Source organism: Mytilus californianus, unplaced genomic scaffold (assembly GCF_021869535.1).
Source record: "Mytilus californianus isolate M0D057914Y unplaced genomic scaffold, xbMytCali1.0.p SCAF_7, whole genome shotgun sequence".
NCBI lineage: Eukaryota > Metazoa > Mollusca > Bivalvia > Mytilida > Mytilidae > Mytilus > Mytilus californianus.
This window is the reverse complement of record NW_026262723.1, coordinates 75,674,421-75,695,373: the sequence shown is the minus strand read 5'-3', so window position 1 is coordinate 75,695,373 and position 20,953 is coordinate 75,674,421. Positions and strand designations below refer to the sequence as shown.

Below are 20,953 nucleotides of genomic sequence, written 5' to 3'. Positions count from 1 at the left end.
ACTCTCCACACATGCACAAGAGACCAAATGACACAGAAATTAACAGCTATAGGTCACAGTACGGCCTTCAACAATGAGCAAAGCCCATACCGCACAGTCAGCTATAAAAGGCCCAGAAATGACAATGTAAAACAATTCAAACAAGAAAACTAACGGCCTATTTTATGTAAAAAAATGAACAAATATAACAAATATGCAACACATAAACAAACGACAACCACTGAATTACACTTTTATAGGCTTCTGACTTGGGACATGCACATACATGTACATACAGAATGTGGCGGGCTTAAACATGTTAGCCGGATCCCAACCCTCCCCCTAACCTGGGACAGTGGTGTAACAGTACAATATAAGAAAGAACTATAAAAATCAGTTGAAAGAGGCTAAACTCATCAGATGGATAAATACAAATACAAGTGGACGTGGTCGGGTAGTTGTACATCCAAACAACAAAAAGACACTAAGTACAAATCTGAGAGTACTCGCTGTTACTGACAGCTAGTTCAAAGCCACTAACAACTGATAAAAAAATCTTGCATCTAAGACTAAATTATCAATCCGTAAGCTCCCTTTAGAATTTTATAAATTTTAGATTTTACATTTCTGAGTTATGGGGTTTTATTCATTAAAAAAGGGGGGATTTTCCAGTTTTTGGACAACAACTCAAAAATGCTTTAAGCAGTTCACAGGAAACTTTGGTGAATTATTTATAGCTATTGATGTAATCTCCCTATTGATTTTCATAAATTTCAAATATGACATTGAGAAGAAATTGAACTTTATTTGTTTATAGTCTGGCAACAGATTTATTAAGTATTGCACAACAGCACAGTGTATTGCACAACAGCAAGAAATCTTTAATTGAATATAAATTCAATTCATATAACCGATTTCAAGTTCATTGACTACATTTATTCAGAAACTATAATATGTCAAATATTTAATTACAATCCAAATTCAGACCTGTATCAAGCTTGAATATTTTGTCCATTTTTGCCCCAGCTGTTCAGGGTAGTACCTCTGCGGGTGTATCCAGCTGCGCTCAGCGAATCAGTTTATTTCTCAATTAAGAACTCCTTTTTATACGACAGCAAAAAAATTTTTGGGGTCGTATATTGGTATGACGTTGGCGTCGTCGTCAGAAGACACATTAGTTTTCGCACTCTAACTTTAGTTTGAGTAAATGGATCTCAATGAAATTTTAAAATAAGGTTCAATACCACAAAAGGAAAGTGGGGATTGATTTTGGGGGTTATGGTACCAACAGTTAAGGAATTAGGGGCCAAAAAGGGGCCAAAAATAAGCATTTTTGTAACTTCCAGACATAACTTGTGTGTAAGTGTATGGATCTCTCTGACATTGTACCACAAGATTCCATATCACAAAGGGAATGCTGGGATTGATTTTTGGGGGTAATGGCCTCCAAATTTTAGGAATTAGGGGCAAAAAACAAGCATTTTTCTAGTTTCATGACAATAACTTGTGTGCAAGTCTATGGATCTCTCTGACATTGTATCACAAGGTTCCATATCACAAAAGGAATGCTGGGATTGAATTTGGGGGTAATTGCCTCCAAATTTTAGGAATTAGGGGCCAAAAAGGGGCAAAAAACAAGCATTTTTCTAGTTTCATGGCAATAACTTGTGTGTAAGTGTATGGATCTTTATGAAATTGTACTACAAGGTTCCATATCACAAAGGGAAAGCTGGAATTGAGTTTGGGGGTAATTGCCCAAAAAGTTTAGGAATAAGGGGCCAAAAATAAGCATTTTTCTAGTTTCCAGACAATAACTTGTGTTCAAGTGTATGGATCTCTCTGAAATTATACTGCAAGGTACCATACCACAAAGGGAATGCTGGGATTGATTTTGGGGGTAATTGCCTCCAAATTTTAGGAATTAGGGGCCAAAAAGGGGCAAAAAACAAGCATTTTTCTAGTTTCATGTCACTAACTTGTGTGTAAGTCTATGGATCTCTCTGACATTGTATCACATGGTTCCATATCACAAAGGGAATGCTGGGATTGATTTTGGGGGTAATTGCCTCCAAATTTTAGGAATTAGGGGCAAAAAACAAGCATTTTTCTAGTTTCATGGCAATAACTTGTGTGTAAGTGTATGGATCTTTATGAAATTGTACTACAAGGTTCCATATCACAAAGGGAAAGCTGGGTTTGAGTTTGGGGGTAATTGCCCTAAACGTTTAGGAATTTGGGACCAAAAAGGGGCAAAAAAACAAGCATTTTTCTAGTTTCCAGACAATAACATGTGTTCAAGTGTATGGATCTCTCTGAAATTGTACTGCAAGGTACCATACCACAAAGGGAAGGCTGGGATTGAGTTTTTGGGTGATGAATCATAAGGGGGTTCAAAAAATTTGGGGGGGGGGATTCTTTTTCCTTTTTTTTCTTTAAAATTTTCCATTTTAAATTGGTTATTTCTGATTTATATATAAAAGCAAATAATAATGATATGGTTTGAATAGGTAAATTAAGTTTTTTTAAGTATCTTAGACCACTTTCATTCTGTGTCAGAAACCTATGCTGTGTCAAATATTTAATTACAATCCAAATTCAGTGCTGAATCAAGCTTGAATGTTGTGTTCATACTTGCCCCAACTGTTCAGGGTTCGACCTCTGCGGTCATATCAAGCTGCGCCCCAGCGGAGCATTTTATTTCATTCATAAATTACTTTATGCTTGGAAATATAATTTTGCTTGGAGTTGAAAGAGTTGACATGTTGCAATATTAATGTACATTTACTCTACATAGTTCTATGGTACCAAATCAAAAGTTTATATAAAGAAAGAAGTCAAAGGTTTCCCATCATAGTTTAGTTACATACATTTTTTTTGTACCTGAGGTCGTTGAATATAGATCATTATATAAATAAGGAGATGTGTTATGATTGCCAATGAAAAAACTAAGGATTTTCTTATCCACGGAATAGATTACCTTAGCCGTATTTGGCACAACTTTTTGGAATTTTGGGTCCTCAATGCTCTTCAACTTTGTACTTGTTTGGCTTTGTTACTATTTTGATCTGAACGTCACTGATGAGTCTTATGTAGACGAAACACACGTCTGGCGTATTAAATTATAATCCTGGTACCTTTGATAACTAATTTGACTATAAACATAGATAAAAAAGGTACAAACTGGACATAATGCACTAGTTCATAAACAAGTGAGAACAATAGCCTTCATATAGTGCTCAGAATATGACATTCATAAAACTTATTCAATATCATTAGAGAACTCTAAATCTTAAATACTGAAAGCCACCTCTGATAAGTACACTGTACTATGCAAGATAATGATATAACTGGACTTAAAATACACACAACCTGTAATTAACTGCCTTTACAGCGCTTTCGTGCTTTGATTTTTTTTATGTAACAGAAATTCAAATTAAAGAACGCCTTGAGAGCTAAAATGAGTCTGGCAATACTGAAATACTTAAATAACATTAGCGGAGGGGGCATTAAGTTTTACCTTGCAAGTCCATACGTACGTCCTAAAGTTAGTTTCCGTTCTTTAACTTTAGTTTGCCTAAACCAAATTTTGGGGTGGTGTCATCTCGACCGTTCTAGAGTTATGCCCCTTTGCAAATGGAAAAATTGCAGAATTTTTCATTTCCATTCTCTATCTTTGCCTCAACCAAATTTTATGAAACTTGTACACAATGCTTATTACCACAAAATACAGATCAAGTTTCAATTTTGGTGGCATCACTTTAACCGTTCTAGAGTTATGCCCCTTTACAAATGGAAAAATTGCAGAATTTTCCGTTTCCATTCTCTATCTTTGCCTCAACCAAATTTTATGAAACTTGTACACAATGCTTATTACCACAAAATACAGATCAAGTTTCAATTTTGGTGGCATCACTTTAACCGTTCTAGAGTTATGCCCCTTTACAAATGGAAAAATTGCAGAATTTTTCGTTTCCATTCTCTATCTTTGCCTCAACCAAATTTTATGAAACTTGTACACAATGCTTATTACCACAAAATACAGATCAAGTTTCAATTTTGGTGGCGTCACTTTAACCGTTCTAGAGTTATGCCCCTTTACAAATGGAAAAATTGCTGATTTTTTTGTTTCAGTTCTTTAACTTAAGTTATCCTCAACCAAATGTTATGAAACTTATACACAATGCTTATTACCACAAAATACAGATCAAGTTTGAACTTTGGGGTTGTCACTTTTATTGTTCTAGAGTTATGCGCCATTACAAACGGAAAAATTGCTGAATTTTTAGTTTCCGTTCTTTAACTTAAGTTTGCCTCAACAAAATTTTATGAAACTTATACACAATACTTATTACCACAAAACTCAAGATCAAGTACAAATTTGGGTAGCTTCACTTTTACCGTTCTTCAATTATGTCCCTTTATAACTTTATATGATATGCAAGCGGGGGCATCATCTGTGTCCCATGGACACATTCCCCATTTATTTTTTATTGATTTTTAACCAAATTTTCGAAGGAAAAATCAGTTATTGATTTGGGGATGTATGGCGGGCGGCTGCCAAACAGTGTCCGTTCATTAACATGAAAACACTGTGACAAAATCTTTTCAAATTTAGATATGTTGTTTCCTGTGACTAAATGAAGGTCAATTTCAATTTTCACGATTTTAGCTTTTCTCATTGTTGAGTTGTAGACCTTTCAGTAGCAAAAAGTGATAATTATTATTTTATTATACGACCGCAAAAAAATTTTTGTGGTCGTATATTGGTATGACGTTGGCGTCGTCGTCGTCCGAATACGCATTAGTTTTCGCACTCTAACTTTAGTTTAAGTGAATGGATCTCTATGAAATTTTACCATAAGGTTCAATACCACAAAAGGAAGGTGGGGATTGATTTTGGGGGTTATGGTACCAACAGTTAAGGAATTAGGGGCCAAAAAGGGGCCAAAAATAAGCATTTTCTAGTTTCCAGACAGTAACTGTGGAAAGGTGTATGGATCTCTCTGAAATTATACTACAAGTTTCCATATCACAAAGGGATGGTTAGGATTTGCTTTGGGGGGTTATGGCTCAAACCGTTTAAGAATTAGGGGCAAAAAAGGGGGAAAAACAAGGTTGTCCTGGTTAATGGACAAACACTTTAGTACAAAACATAATTTAAAGCAGTGTAAGGGAGATAAATCAAATACATCATTGAAATTATCTCCCTTACACTGCTTTTAAATTATGTATAAAGTAATGGTTAATGAACAATTAAGATAATTTAAAACAGTGTAAGGGAGGTAATCCAAATACAACGTTTTGGTTACTTCCCTTACACTGCTTTTAAATTTTGTTTAAAGAAATGCATATTTATAAAGGAAGACCAGTAAAAATATTTGCAAATGTTGCATCTTTTTTTTTTACAACAAAATCCATATGAAAGATTTGACACTATATTTTAAATTCTATTATAAAATAGATTAAGTTAGCACTATGGTAAATTTAAATGGGTAATTATGGTTGCAAACTCCATTGGAAATTTGAATTGAGATTATGACCATATCTTGAGGGAAAGAATTTTTTGGGGAAAAAAAGGGGGGGGGGGGGGTTTAAAGAAATTGTGGGGGGTCAATTTTTTCTCATTTCAGATTTCAGAAATTAAAAAGAATTATTCTTCAAATATTATTTTTTTTTCAAATTTCAAATATTGAAAAATTTCAAGAAGTAATCTTTAATTGGACAGTATGGCGCATTATATTTGTAAAATCTTTGACCACATTTATTTATTTGTTATGCAACATCTAACCGTGTATTTAGATTTTTAATTTTGGGTCCAGTTTTCAAATTGGTCTACATTAAGGTCCAAAGGGTCCAAAATTAAACTTTGTTTGATTTTAACAAAAATTGAATATATGGGGTTCTTTGATATGCTGAATCTAAACATGTATTTAGATTTTTGATTTTTGGTCCAGTTTTCAAGTTGGTCCAAATTGGGGTCCAAAATTAAACTTTGTTTGATTTCAACAAAAATTGAATATATGGGGTTCTTTGATATGCTGAATCTAACCATGTATTTAGATTTTTTATTTGTGGCCCAGTTTTCAAGTTGGTCCAAATTGGGGTCCAAAATTAAACTTTGTTTGATTTCAACAAAAATTGAATATATGGGGTTCTTTGATATGCTGAATCTAACCATGTAATTAGATTTTTTATTTGTGGCCCAGTTTTCAAGTTGGTCCAAATTGGGGTCCAAAATTAAACTTTGTTTGATTTCAACAAAAATTGAATATATGGGGTTCTTTGATATGCTGAATCTAACCATGTATTTAGATTTTTTATTTGTGGACCCTGCTATCAAATTGGTTCATATTGAGGTCAAAAGGGTCCAAAATTAAACTTTGTTTGATTTCAACAAAAATTGAATATATGGGGTTCTTTGATATGCTGAATCTAACCATGTATTTAGATTTTTGATTTTTGGGACCCGTTATCAACTTTGTCCACATTGAGGTCAAAAGGGTCCAAAATTAAACTTAGTTTGATTTTAACAAAAATTGAATTCTTGGGGTTCTTTGATATGCTGAATCTAAACATGTGTTTAGATTTTTGATAATTGGCCCAGTTTTCAAGTTGGTCCAAGTTGGGGCCCAAATTAAACTTTGTTTGATTTCAACAAAAATTGAATATATGGGGTTCTTTGATATGCTGAATCTAACCATGTATTTAGATTTTTTATTTGTGGCCCAGTTTTCAAGTTGGTCCAAATTGGGGTCCAAAATTAAACTTTGTTTGATTTCAACAAAAATTGAATATATGGGGTTCTTTGATATGCTGAATCTAACCATGTATTTAGATTTTTTATTTGTGGCCCAGTTTTCAAGTTGGTCCAAATTGGGGTCCAAAATTAAACTTTGTTTGATTTCAACAAAAATTGAATATATGGGGTTCTTTGATATGCTGAATCTAACCATGTATTTAGATTTTTGATTTTTGGGCCCCGTTATCAACTTTGTCCACATTGAGGTCAAAAGGGTCCAAAATTAAACTTAGTTTGATTTTAACAAAAATTGAATTCTTGGGGTTCTTTGATATGCTGAATCTAAACATGTATTTAGATTTTAGATTTTTGGCCCAGTTTTCAAGTTGGTCCAAATTGGGGTCCAAAATTAAACTTTGTTTGATTTCAACAAAAATTGAATATATGGGGTTCTTTGATATGCTGAATCTTACCATGTATTTAGATTTTTTATTTGTGGGCCCGCTATCAAATTGGTTCATATTGAGTTCAAAAGGGTCCAAAATTAAACTTTGTTTGATTTCATCAAAAATTGAATTATTGGGGTTCTTTGATATGCTGAATCTAAACATGTATTTTGATTTTGGACATTGGACCATAATAGGTAAATTAAAAAAATTGAAGTTCTTAGACCACATTCTTTCTGTGTCAGAAACCTATGCTGTGTCAAATATTTAATCACAATCCAAATTCAGAGCTGTATCAAGCTTGAATGTTGTGTCCATACTTGCCCCAACTGTTCAGGGTTCGACCTCTGCGGTCGTATCAAGCTGCGCCCAGCGAAGCATTTTATTTTTTTTTATTTTAGGTAAAATAAAGTATACCGAAAAAGTATATGATGCATGTATGGAAGCCTTTGATTGTTTACCATTATCAGCTTTAATGAATCAACAGTTTTTATGTGTGCATGGTGGATTATCACCAGAAGTTCATACATTGGATGATATCAGAAAAGTATGCATTAAATTGATCTTCTTCAGCTGCAGCCATTCCAAAGGGTTGTAAAACATAGGCAGGAGTCAAATAAACTTTGGTTCAATGCAGAGAGTAAAAAATCTGTTATGGTTTTTGTCTCGCCTTGAAAAAAGCGAGACCAAGGTATGCTGTTTCCGGCGGCGGCATCATCAATGTATTAGTTTGTGATTAGGCCTAGTTCATGGTGAACCACTTGTGGTAGGTCAATGATATTTGGTATGCACTTGTATAAGCATTGGCACATCTCATTACCATGGAGATTATTTGACCCGCCCCCTCAGTCAAGGTCTATTGACTTTGAAACTTTTCATAGTTTACATGTATTAGTTTGTGATTACGTCAATTTATGGAGAACCACTAGTGGTAGGTCAATGATATTTGGTATGCAGTTGTATAAGCATTGGCATATCTCATTACCATGGAGATTATTTGGCCCCACCCCCTCAGTCAAGGTCTATTGACTTCGAAACTTTTCATAGTTTACATGTATTAGTTTGTGATTAGGTCAATTTATGGGGAACCATTAGTGGTAGGTCAATGTTAATTGGTGTTCAGTTGTATAAGCATTGGCATATCTCATTACCATGGAAATTATTTTGCCACCCTTGATCATGGTTCATTGACTTTGAAACTTTTACATAGTTTACAAGTTAATGTTTGTGTTTAGGTTTGTTTAAAGGGAACGATGTATAATAAGTCAATGGTATTTGGTATGCAGTTGTATTAGCATTGGCACATCTCATTCCATGGAGATTGTTTAGCCATGTACCTTCAGTCATGGTTCATCGACTTTGAATATTTACATAACTTACATGTTAAAGTGTTGCTATTTTATAATTTCAACATTTGCATTATCAAAATTATAAAAAGGCGAGACTTATCTCTGTGATAACAGTTTATTGGTCCTATTATACATACTTTGTTGCTATTTACAAATTAAAATACATTATTTAACTGTATCTATTTCCTTTTTACAAAACACAGTTTAAAGCTTTTTTGAAGAACAGATATGAAAACAAGCAATTTATCATTTACTTTCCACTAAAAGTCACATCATAGCTCTTAACCATTGGTATCTTACAATCAATGCTGTCCTTTTTCACACGAGTCGGTAAAGGATGCTGGTTCAACAGTTTAAATCAGTATAACACTTGGGCCAAACAAAAAATGATTGTTCAGGGTTTCTTTTAGAAAAATAGGATAAGTAAGTAAAAAAAATTGTAATGAGGAAGAACTATATTTTCATGTCAAAATTTCAGCTTTTTTAGGTCTTTTAGATTTCATGATCTTTGGGCTGAGAGTTTTTTTTTTTTAAATTTATCAGTTTTAAGTTTTACATTTTCAGTTGGACAGATTTAAAGAACCTCCAGCATTTGGTCCAATGTGTGATCTTTTATGGTCAGATCCATTAGAAGATTTCGGAACAGAAAAGACTACAGAGCACTTTACTCATAATAGTGTCAGGGGTTGCTCATATTTTTACAGGTGAATATTTGAAAATGAAGCAAATCAGATTATGAATTCCTTGCATAATAGAGAACATTTTCATATTCAACATTTAATATGTAGACATCAGTGACAAATCTTGAATTTTAAAGACAAACCAAACATTTTTATGTTGATTTTTTTATACGACCGCAAAAATTAAAAAAAAATTTGGTGGTATATTTGTATCATGTTGTCATTGTCGTCGTCAGCGTTGTCCAAAGACAGATGGTTTCCGGATAATAACTTTAGTATAAGTAAATAGAAATCAATAAAATTTCAACACAAGGTTTATAACCACTAAGGGAAGGTTGGGATGGATTTTGGGGGTTATGGTCCCAACTGACTGGAATTAGGGGCCAAAAAGGGGGCCCAAATAAGCATTTTTGTAGTTTCCAGACAATAACTTGTGTTAAAGTGTATGAATCTCTCTGAAATTATACCACAAGTTTCCGTACTACAAAGGGATGGTTAGGATTGACTATTGGGGGGTTATGGTTCAAACCATTGAGGATTTAGGGGCAAAAACAAGGGTTTTTCTTGTTAAAAGGACAATTGAGACAATTTAAAAGCAGTGTAAGGGAGGTAACCCAAATCAATTTAAGGAACAATGTTTGATTACCTCCCTTACACTGCTTGTAAATTATGTATTAAGAATGGTGATTGTCTGAGATACTGACCATAAATTGAGGGAAAGAATTACTTTTTTGAATAAGGGAAAGGGGGGAGGTGAAAAAAATTGGAGGGGGACAATTTTTCTCATTTCAGATTTCAGAAATTAAAAGAAAATTTCTTCAAATATTTTTTTTTGGGGGGGGGGGGAGGTTAATATTCAACAGCACAACAGCATAGTGTATTGCACAAACCCCAAAAAACGAGGTAAAATTTTTTTGGGGGGTTGGGGTCAATTCGCATAGTGTTTTGCACGAAAGCAAAAAATTGAATATAAATTCAAATCATATAACCAATTTGAAGTTCTTTGACTACAGTTATTCTCTGTTAGAAACCCATTATGTGTCAAAAATTTAATTACAATCCAAATTCAGACCTGTGTCAAGCATGAATATTGTGTCCATTTTGGCCCCAACTTTTCAGGGTTGGACATCTGTGGTCGTATCCAGCTGCGCTCAGCGAAGCAATTTATTATTTGTGAATTCACAAGAAAACCTTTTCAAAAAATTAAATTTAACATGTAAAACTTCAATCCATTCATTGGATCTAAAAAGTTTGGTTCAGGTAAATTTTAAATAATGGATAAATTCATGAAGAATTTATTTTGTTTTCAGCTATGCAGCATGTTGTGATTTTTTACAGCAGAATAATCTATTATCAATTATACGAGCTCATGAAGCGCAAGATGCTGGGTGAGTTTACAACTTAATAGGATCATGATTTAAAGGGCTAAATTCAATTTTCTTCTGCAGAACTACATAACTAATGAACCCAAAATAAGTAGGCACAATCATTTGATGGTTCCCATACAGATTCGGTTCAGTTGCATCCTTGGCTACTCTTCAATAGGTAAACTCAGTTTGTGTCTCTAAATCTGATGTTTTGCAAAGGCCAAGGTTAATACTGTAAATTCAGAAATTTTTGAGTTTTTTGGTTGTAAGCACTACTTGAGTTTTTCATTGTATATTTTCATATCTTCATAGATAGCATTGAAATAAATGGTCACAATACTGTAATGTCGAAAAAATCAGTAAATTTAAATACCAATCTTTAATCTGTGCAATGTACTAACAATTGGTAAGAATACTTTTTAAAAAAGCAAGAAAAAGATTTTTTTTTAAATGAATGTTTTCTTGTGCTTGAGCTTATGTAAATAACGAGTTGGCCATGCATATTATCAGATATCATTAAATCATCCTTCATGTCTATTACAGGTACAGAATGTATAGAAAAAGTCAAACCACAGGCTTTCCTTCATTAATTACGATATTTTCAGCACCTAATTATTTAGATGTTTATAATAATAAAGGTAAGAATTGTTTATTGAATGTACCAGATGCTTATATAGAAACAGATGGAACATATTCTCTGCAGTAGAAAATGCATAATTCTATTTAAAAAAATGAAAATTGGTGCAGAAGCACTGTATTATGAAGTTGAATAACAAGATGTGATAAATTCTGAAAACAAAGAAATGAAAACTCAATATTTGATATAGGATGTAATGGCATTCACATATCTTATTACTCCAGGCGAAATACAATTTAGATAAACCAGTAGGTAAATATTGCAACTGTAGTATCAGTAAAGGAGACTTTAGGGATGGAATACTTTTGTCCACTAGTATCACACTTTTCAAGGCAATTTTATGTCAGCAGGATTATGAAATAATTCATGGGGGCTTGAATTTATTTTGAACGATATACTGTTCCCATTATTGAACACACTATTAATATTAAAGGAGAAAAAGAAGAAAACAGAATGAGTGACACGATTATATGATTTAAATAACATACTATTAAAGACCGGTTTGAAAAAAAGTTATATGATTATCTTACTTTTAAGAAAATGGGCTTTCAACAAATTTTGATCAACGTCTGTATATGTTTTCAAGTTAAGACGACCTTCATTTTCACTTAGTGTTTTTTTCTGTAGAATGCTTATGGTACATTCTAACATCATCCTTCAATGATGTCGTCTACACCGTCTGACCTTGGGTAACTCGTTCATAAATAGCATAGGACGTGGGAGTAAGATTGGAACAGCCCAAACGAATCATGATGTTGTCGATCAGCTAATATATAAATATATTCATATTTTATCACTGGTGTGTACTCGAAGCATTTGAAGAACGTCATATTAGAACCATAATATATGATGTCAAGAACAGCATAATATTAAATTCATATGTTGATCACATATTTATCATGATTAATATCTTGTCTACAAAACGTTTGAATGATTTTTTGATTTTTTTCAGCTGCCATATTGAAATATGAAAATAATGTGATGAACATCAGGCAATTTAATTGTTCCCCACATCCATATTGGTTACCCAATTTTATGGATGTATTTACCTGGTCATTACCATTTGTAGGAGAAAAAGGTTTGTACAAGACAAAGGTTTGTACAAGACATGATGATGCAGACAATTATATTTATATTATAGCCTCTACACTTATAGACTTTCAGTTTGGGTAAAAAAAAAGTTTTGTAAATACATAGTTGTTCATTGAATGAAACTACAAAAAGTTTTGACAAGATAATGTTTTTTTCGAGTTTGAGGTCAACATTATTCTTTTAGCTTTGTTATTATAAATTTCTTTTGAAAAGATCAAAAGTTCAATTTAAGTGATATTATTTTAGAAATTGATAAAGGTTATAAAGTGTTATTTCATTCGTACTTTGTTACAAATTGCCAATGATGCAGGAGCTTTAGTTACACAAGGTGGACAGACAATGACTAAAATCTGTATTACATTAATTACCTATATTCGTCTTTGTATAAATTCTTTTTTAAAAGTAATTAGATATATAATAGAAGTACAGTTGTTTGACTGGTACACAATATGTATAGTTATTTGTAACTATTAAAAGCAATTAAACATTGAATTTGTATTTAACAAAAAAGAATGAAATATGTAGGAAGACTTAAAATACAGATTAAAAAGCAATATTGTAAAAACTGAACATTAAATTGAGTGTGAGAACATGCATTTCTTTTAAAATTTGCACACAACTTCTTCTTGTAAGTTGTTAGAAGAGAAGTCACTTTCAGAGATTGATTCTGAAGTACTTTGAGCTCTTGTACCACTGAAATTTGGTATGGTATTGTATTAGCATCTGTATATTTTAATCAATTCATGAATGTCATATTATAAAAAGTAATTTTCACAGATGCTAAGTTTGGCTTATTTTTAGAAATCCAATATTTTATCCAGAATAACACATTCGTATGAATAAAAGGTGTGTGGTTTCATCAATAACAGCAACCCAACAACATAAATAATCAAACAACATTACAGGGCATCATACAATGTTCAACAATAGACAGGTGTCCAGCTCTATTTAATATTTGTAAATAAATTAATCATATTAATCACATTAGTCACAAACTAATTCTAACAGAAGACATTTGTTTTACAGTTACAGAAATGTTAGTGAATGTATTGAATATTTGCTCAGATGATGAGCTTATAATGGCAGGCGACGAGATCTTAGATGGTAAGTTTAACTTCTCTGTATTCTGTTTTACAGTGAGAATAAGTCGATATGTGTAGAAACATTTAAATTGCACCAGAAAATAAAAAGTATTTATACATGACTAAAACAGTTTATTGAAATTCCAATATAGACATAATATATAGAGCTCTTTGTGCTTCAAATAACCTGCCCATTGATGACTTATCAATTTATTTACATGTATACTTGAAACTTAACTGTTATAAAATAGCAATACATAATTATTAACAACTCAATTCATTATGTTCAGAAGACATGCTTCTGTCATTTGTCGAACGAGTATCATGTACTATGGTACTAATTATGTCACAACGTATAGTATTATGAATTTGACTCGAGAAAGTAAACACTAGCTTCTAAAAAGAAAGTTTTGAGAGAGATAGTCTGAAACAAAAGTTTATTTCAGTGCCAATATTGATACAAGGTATTGTTGATTGTTTGAGCTAGTGTTTTAGGAGTGAAGGGGCCTGCTCATATAATAGGGTCAGTGTTAAAGGTTTCACATCATTGTCACTCACTGCACTGTTTTACAAATAATATTAACTTCATTTGAATGTCTAAATCTGATCCTATTAAAATTAAGCTGAATTTATGAGAGTTGATAGACAATTCTGTTAAGTCTGGAGTATAGAAATAAGATCAATTCTGGCATATGAATTTTTCTGCCACACAGGTATTGGATTTCCCAGTAAATTTACCTCTTGCAAGCCTTCAAGTATAGATATAATTTGGTGATAATACACTGAGAATATGAATAGAATTCTAGCTAGAGTAAGACTAATTTTAAAATGGTACTAGAAGTGATTCGCTGCAGTACTTCACTTACCCATTTGTTGTGCATGTAGTACATGTTCCTACATAGTACATTGTTAGAAAACAAGCTTTTGAAACTCATATTAACTCTAGAAGTTAAGGCTATAAAGCATTCAAAGTATTGTTGATTGTTTGAGATTGTGTTTTAGGAGTGAAGAAGACATTTGTTTGTTTGTTCACCAGTCCCTTTGTGCAACACACTTTTCTCTGGTACTACTGTATTGATTACTATACATATGATCAGCAGCTTTTCAGTGATAAGTTGTGAAATCAGAACACACTAAGGATCTGCCAGACACTTACTTCCTATTTGCCAATATTTTGAAATTTTTCCCACACTTTCCTTGGGTACTAATTAACAGAGTGACTTCATATTTGTTAAGAAGCGTGACAGTGGTGGGTTGTAATGTGTCAGACATTGTCAGACACCTACCTCCTGTTTCCCACACTTTCCTTGGGTACTAATTAACAGAATGACTTCATATTTGTTAAGCAGCGTGACAGTGATGGGTTGTAATGTGTCGGACATTGTCAGACACCTACTTCCTGTTTCCTACACTTTCCTTGGGTACTAATGAACAGAATGACTTCATATTTGTTAAGCAGCGTGACAGTGATGGGTTGTAATGTGTGAGACATTGTCAGACACCTACCTCCTGTTTCCTACACTTTCCTTGGGTACTAATTAACAGAATGACTTCATATTTGTTAAGCAGTGTGACAGTGATGGGTTGTAATGTGTCAGACACCTACTTCCTGTTTCCCACACTTTCCTTGGGTACTAATTAACAGAATGACTCCATATTTGTTAAGCAGCGTGACAGTGATGGGTTGTAATGTGTGAGACATTGTCAGACACCTACTTCCTGTTTCCCACACTTTCCTTGGGTACTAATTAACAGAATGACTTCATATTTGTTAAGCAGCGTGACAGTGATGGGTTGTAATGTGTCAGACATTGTCAGACACCTACTTCCTGTTTCCTACACTTTCCTTGGGTACTAATGAACAGAATGACTTCATATTTGTTAAGCAGCGTGACAGTGATGGGTTGTAATGTGTGAGACATTGTCAGACACCTACCTCCTGTTTCCTACACTTTCCTTGGGTACTAATTAACAGAATGACTTCATATTTGTTAAGCAGTGTGACAGTGATGGGTTGTAATGTGTCAGACACCTACTTCCTGTTTCCCACACTTTCCTTGGGTACTAATTAACAGAATGACTCCATATTTGTTAAGCAGCGTGACAGTGATGGGTTGTAATGTGTGAGACATTGTCAGACACCTACCTCCTGTTTCCTACACTTTCCTTGGGTACTAATTAACAGAATGACTTCATATTTGTTAAGCAGTGTGACAGTGATGGGTTGTAATGTGTCAGACACCTACTTCCTGTTTCCCACACTTTCCTTGGGTACTAATTAACAGAATGACTCCATATTTGTTAAGCAGCGTGACAGTGATGGGTTGTAATGTGTGAGACATTGTCAGACACCTACTTCCTGTTTCCCACACTTTCCTTGGGTACTAATTAACAGAATGACTTCATATTTGTTAAGCAGCGTGACAGTGATGGGTTGTAATGTGTCAGACATTGTCAGACACCTACTTCCTGTTTCCTACACTTTCCTTGGGTACTAATGAACAGAATGACTTCATATTTGTTAAGCAGCGTGACAGTGATGGGTTGTAATGTGTGAGACATTGTCAGACACCTACCTCCTGTTTCCTACACTTTCCTTGGGTACTAATTAACAGAATGACTTCATATTTGTTAAGCAGTGTGACAGTGATGGGTTGTAATGTGTCAGACACCTACTTCCTGTTTCCCACACTTTCCTTGGGTACTAATTAACAGAATGACTTCATATTTGTTAAGCAGTGTGACAGTGATGGGTTGTAATGTGTCAGACACCTACTTCCTGTTTCCCACACTTTCCTTGGGTACTAATTAACAGAATGACTTCATATTTGTTATGCAGCGTGACAGTGATGGGTTGTAATGTGTGAGACATTGTCAGACACATACTTCTTGATTTAGTTTTAAAAAAAGCAGCTGTACCATGATCTTTTTATTTCTGAATATTTTTCAATTTTCATAAATGTTGTTGATTTTTCTATACAATTCCTGTTCTATGAAGTTTTTGAATTTCTCTTCATATTTGCTAAAATTTATGGTCAGAAGGTTGTAAAAACAAAAATGCTTAATTTTTGTCTCGCCTTGACGGAGTCGAAAAGCGAGACATAGGTATGCTGTTTCCGGCAGCGGAGTCGTCGTCAACAATGTATTAGTTTGTGATTAGGTCTAGTTTATGGTGAACCACAAGTGGTAGGTCATTGATATTTGGTATGCAGTTGTATAAGCATTGGCCTATCTCATTTCCATGGAGAATATTTGGCTCTGCTCCTTAGTCATGGTCTATTGACTATGAATATTTTGCTTAGTTTACATGTATTAGTTTGTGATTAGGTCACTTCAAGGGGAACTATTAGTGGTAGGCCAATGCTGATTGGTATTCAGTTGTATAAGCATTAGCACATCTCATTTCCATGGAGAATATTTGACCCTGCCCCCTCAGTCATGGTCTATTGACTTTGAAACTTTTGCTTAGTTTACATGTATTAGTTTGTGATAAGATCAGTTTAAGATAAAGTGCTAATGTTAAGTCAATGATATTTGGTATTCAAATTTATTGGCATTTGCAAGTATTGTTTCCATGGAGATTATATAGCCCCACCCCCTCATCATGGTTCATTGACTTTGAAACTTTTACGTAGTTTACAAGTTAATGTTTGTGTTTAGGTTTGTTTAAAGGGAACGACTTATAATAAGTCAATGGTATTTGGTATGCAGTTGTATTAGCATTGGCACATCTCATTTCCATGGAGATTGTTTAGCCATGTACCTTCAAGTCATGGTTCATCGACTTTGAACATTTGCATAACTTACATGTTAAAGTATTGCTATTTTAATTTCAACATTTGGATTATCAAAATTAAAAAAGGCGAGACACATCTCTGTGATAAAAGTTTTATCTTGTTAATGTGTTTGTTATGGGAAAAGCTTTTCTTCTATCTGTCAATGTTTTTTTTTTTTTTTTTACCACAAATCTCAAAGTATTTTGATATGTATGAAGTGGCATGGTGTTTTGAATTTTGAATTGAAAGTTAACTTGCTTAAGTTTAGTAGACACTAGAAAATCACCAGTATACTGTTATTGTTATATTTAATCCAGATAATAAATGATTAAAAATTGAGTGTGCAGGTTGCTTTAATGTTAATGTTTGTTTTTGTGATGTCACTAAAGAAATGTGTTCATAAAAGTTTAAACAAATATCAGATTAATTAACTAATGATTCATTATTGGAAAACCTTTTAATTGTTTGGAAGCTGGAAGTAACATCACAAAAATGAATTAAAAAGCTGTTCCATTAGAAAATTATCCAGTAGTTTTGATCAGTTAATTGAAGAAAAAAAAACATTCAAAATTTCTTTGTGTAAAAAAAAATTTTTTTCTCATTTTAAATTTACGTTTTCTTATTTTAACAATGTCGTAGTGGGACAGTCTTGTTTATATATACATATCAGCCACATATTTATTTTGCAAGCTGTGCTACACAAATTTTTGTTATGTTTTTGATGAATGTTTGTAAATGTGTTTTGTTTTCTTCTTTTTCTTTTCTTGTTGGGTTCCTTGAAAATCCCTGCATGTGCTCAATTAGGGCAGCGTAATGGTAAGTGCACAGCCCAAGCTTTATATATTAATAACTATATTACCTTTAAAAATGCTAGTTTGCATATTTTAATCGTGTTACAGTGTATAATCTTTAATTTGTAGAATTTTTCCGCATATCTGTTTGCATCTTTCTCAACTCTTCTCAAATCTTTAAATTCTAGACAAGGCGAGAAAAATAACAATAAAAGAGGTAGACAGAGAGACAAGTAAGTCTAAAGTCCTGAAAAAATAATCTGACATGGCTAAACATATGGTTTTATATATTGTGTTCCTGGTTTTTTTTAAGTACAACTCACACAGCATTCTGTGATGTCAAGTTTGATCTATGTTTTTACCTAATTATATGTACCGACAAATGTATAACAGTGCAGTAGTTCAATAACCTTCATATAAATGAATGTTTTATGTATAATAATAACAACAATAGTGATGATGATAATAACAATATTTCCCAACTTAACTTGCAGTACCATGTGTAACTTGTCTTTAGAAATTTTAGGGGTTGAAATGGTTTTTAGAATAATAAATTTCATATGTGAGGAATATTGTAACAAACAAATCAGGAACACATTATAAAATCATGAACACTTAACTCCATTTTTAATCATGTAATCACTGATACAAAAACAAATGTTTCTAGTGGAAATGTTGCCAGTCCTATTTTCTAAGGACTTTACCAAGCTTGCATGTTTGACATGTTTGACCATGTTAACATTGATGCATTGTTAAATACTGGTCATGTGAGGCCACTAACAAGTCAGGCAGCTTAGTTGCTTGACTCTCTGTCTGACTTATATAACCAAATAATCAGAATAATGCCTTATCTTTCAGATCTTTCCACGCTTTTTACTTTGCTCTAATTCACCTCAATATTTTTTACTGATTATGTCTTAGTCATTTGTTTGCTTTTTGTAGTAGTCCTGTGCTAGTTGTTAGTATGTTGCAAACACCAGGGTTCACAGTCAGTTGGACTAACAATTACACTGGTAATAAGTAGAATTTGTTTGTCACTAGTGAACCCTGGACTCCAATTTTCTGCTGTTCTTTATCTGGTAACCCACCAGTTTTGAGTGCAAGCTATTCTAGCACATGATGTTTAATTTAAATAAAAAGATATTTGATGAGTCTAGCTAGTTGCTTTGTTAGTAAATTGTTTCAACTGCAGCTGTGCAACAAGAATTGGCTATTTTACTATATAAATATTGAAATGCTGCCGATGATCAAAAGCTGCAAATCTGAATGGAGTAATAGCACAAGTAGGTTTAGATAAGGCTTTGCATTTGCCTTGCTGAGTTTTTACATAGATAAGTTTTATTTATGATTCTAAATTTTATTTTTATGATTTAACATTTTAGTTGTAACTTCTCCCTTATGGAAATTCTCTGCTTATTGAAATTGTTTTGTTTTGAAAACAAAGAGACAGTTTTCGTCATTTTTTTTGACAGAAACAATGATATAAACTAATTGAAAAATCAAGTTCATTTAACACAGCACAAGATGGCACTAGAAGGAATGTCAGTTCATGTGTTTTAACTGTTCTATAGCAGGGTAAAATGCAGATGTGCTTTGATTCCAGGGAGTACAGTAGCAGCTAGGAAAAAAGTGACTAAAAACAAGATCAGAGCCATAGGCAAAATGGCTAGGGTCTTCTCAGTACTCAGGTATGTTAGCTTGACAACTTAAATCTCAGTGTGTGTTTGTTAATTACATTACAGATGGTGCAGTGGCAGCAAGAAAAGAGGTGATTAGGAACAAAATCAGAGCCATTGGAAAAATGGCTAGGGTCTTCACAGTTCTCAGGTATGTCAGCTGACTTCATGATGGATTCTTACTTTCTTCCTGGATTTTTTAGTTTTTCCATGCTTAAAAATTGAAGCCTACAAGATTCAAAGAAAGAAAAAAAGTTATTAACAAGACAAATGTGATCATAAAGTTGCTTTGAAATCACCAGTAATCATGGCAATGAAATTTTATTTATGCCTTCTGCTTTTCAGTTCAAAAAAGAAAAATGTTAGATAATTGTTATTGAATTTTGTTATTTAATCAACTGAATTACAAGTATTTAAAGTGATTTCAATTTAATAAGCATGGGAAAGTTTTTTCTTTGATTTTTACAGGATTTTGCAATAGTTTTGTTTATTTTGTAGATGTTCACTATATAAAATATCTGTTTTGTAATATATACATTTCCAAATTTTTCCTACCCTATATGTGTACCTGCCATGTTGTATCTATTCACTTCTCTTGGTACTGGTGAAACCGCACACAATGACTAAGTAGATGAAAGTCAAGTTCACTGTTCTTATTGATGTACCAATTTTGGAAAATATTATCCAAGATAATATCTGTCGCAGAGCCATTAATCAGATCTTAATCAATGTTTAGGGGATAACTGCCTTGTTGGTGATAAATACCCTATTGATTTTGAAATCACTTGGTTGAAAGTCAGGTCACAGTAGCAGTTTAGACTTTAGATTTGGGCAAATCTTTGGTTTTCCATCATTTGACAGTTTTTATCTCCAAAGCCAAAAAGTAATTAGCACCTGACCCGTAAAATCTATAGTACTACAAATCAATAAAAATCGCAACTCAGCTTATGAAGGTGCTTCTGTAATTTTTATACGACCGCAAAAAAATTTTGTGGTCGTATATTGGTATGATGTTGGCGTCGTCGTCGTCAGAAGACACATTGGTTTTCGCACTCTAACTTTAGTTTAAGTGAATGGATCTCTATGAAATTTTACCATAAGGTTCAATACCACAAAAGGAAGGTTGGGATTGATTTTGGGGGTTATGGTACCAACAGTTAAGGAATTAGGGGCCAAAAATAAGCATTTTTGTAACTTCCAGACATAACTTGTGTGTTAGTGTATGGATCTCTCTGACATTGTACCACAAGGTTCCATATCACACGGAATGCTGGGATTGATTTTGGGGGTAATTGCCTCAAAATTTTAGGAATTAGGGGCCAAAAAAGGGGCAAAAAAC

The 20,953-nt window shown here is 33.2% G+C and overlaps 1 protein-coding gene and 1 long non-coding RNA gene across 20 annotated transcripts in view; one reads left to right on the top strand and one right to left on the bottom strand.

Moving 5' to 3' along the window:
* LOC127708485 (protein phosphatase 3 catalytic subunit alpha-like) overlaps nt 1–20,953 on the top strand; it is a 49,800-nt gene that overhangs the window by 21,119 nt on the left and 7,728 nt on the right. Inside the window, exons 5-13 of one of the 10 annotated variants that reach the window (XM_052213365.1) lie at nt 7,566–7,711; nt 9,078–9,217; nt 10,504–10,581; nt 11,104–11,198; nt 12,150–12,275; nt 13,316–13,393; nt 13,818–13,835; nt 17,952–17,963; nt 19,681–19,765. In XM_052213365.1, the coding sequence (XP_052069325.1) occupies nt 7,566–7,711; nt 9,078–9,217; nt 10,504–10,581; nt 11,104–11,198; nt 12,150–12,275; nt 13,316–13,393; nt 13,818–13,835; nt 17,952–17,963; nt 19,681–19,765 (778 nt within the window). Of the gene's footprint in view, nt 1–7,565; nt 7,712–9,077; nt 9,218–10,503; nt 10,582–11,103; nt 11,199–12,149; nt 12,276–13,315; nt 13,394–13,817; nt 13,836–17,951; nt 17,964–18,126; nt 18,172–19,541; nt 19,627–19,680; nt 19,766–20,953 lie in introns of all 10 variants that reach the window. The other 9 variants (XM_052213366.1, XM_052213362.1, XM_052213364.1 and 6 more) reach the window with 9 other exon arrangements.
* Nucleotides 13,842–16,528, bottom strand: LOC127708502 (uncharacterized). 10 transcript variants are annotated; one of them, XR_007985287.1, is made up of 4 exons: nt 16,148–16,528; nt 15,618–15,947; nt 15,408–15,517; nt 13,842–15,307 (listed from the first exon to the last, which is right to left on the bottom strand). It is a non-coding gene; the product is annotated as an uncharacterized LOC127708502 (long non-coding RNA). The 10 variants fall into 10 exon arrangements; XR_007985286.1 differs by having other exon boundaries at nt 13,842–14,657; nt 14,768–15,947; XR_007985285.1 differs by having other exon boundaries at nt 13,842–14,877; nt 14,978–15,947.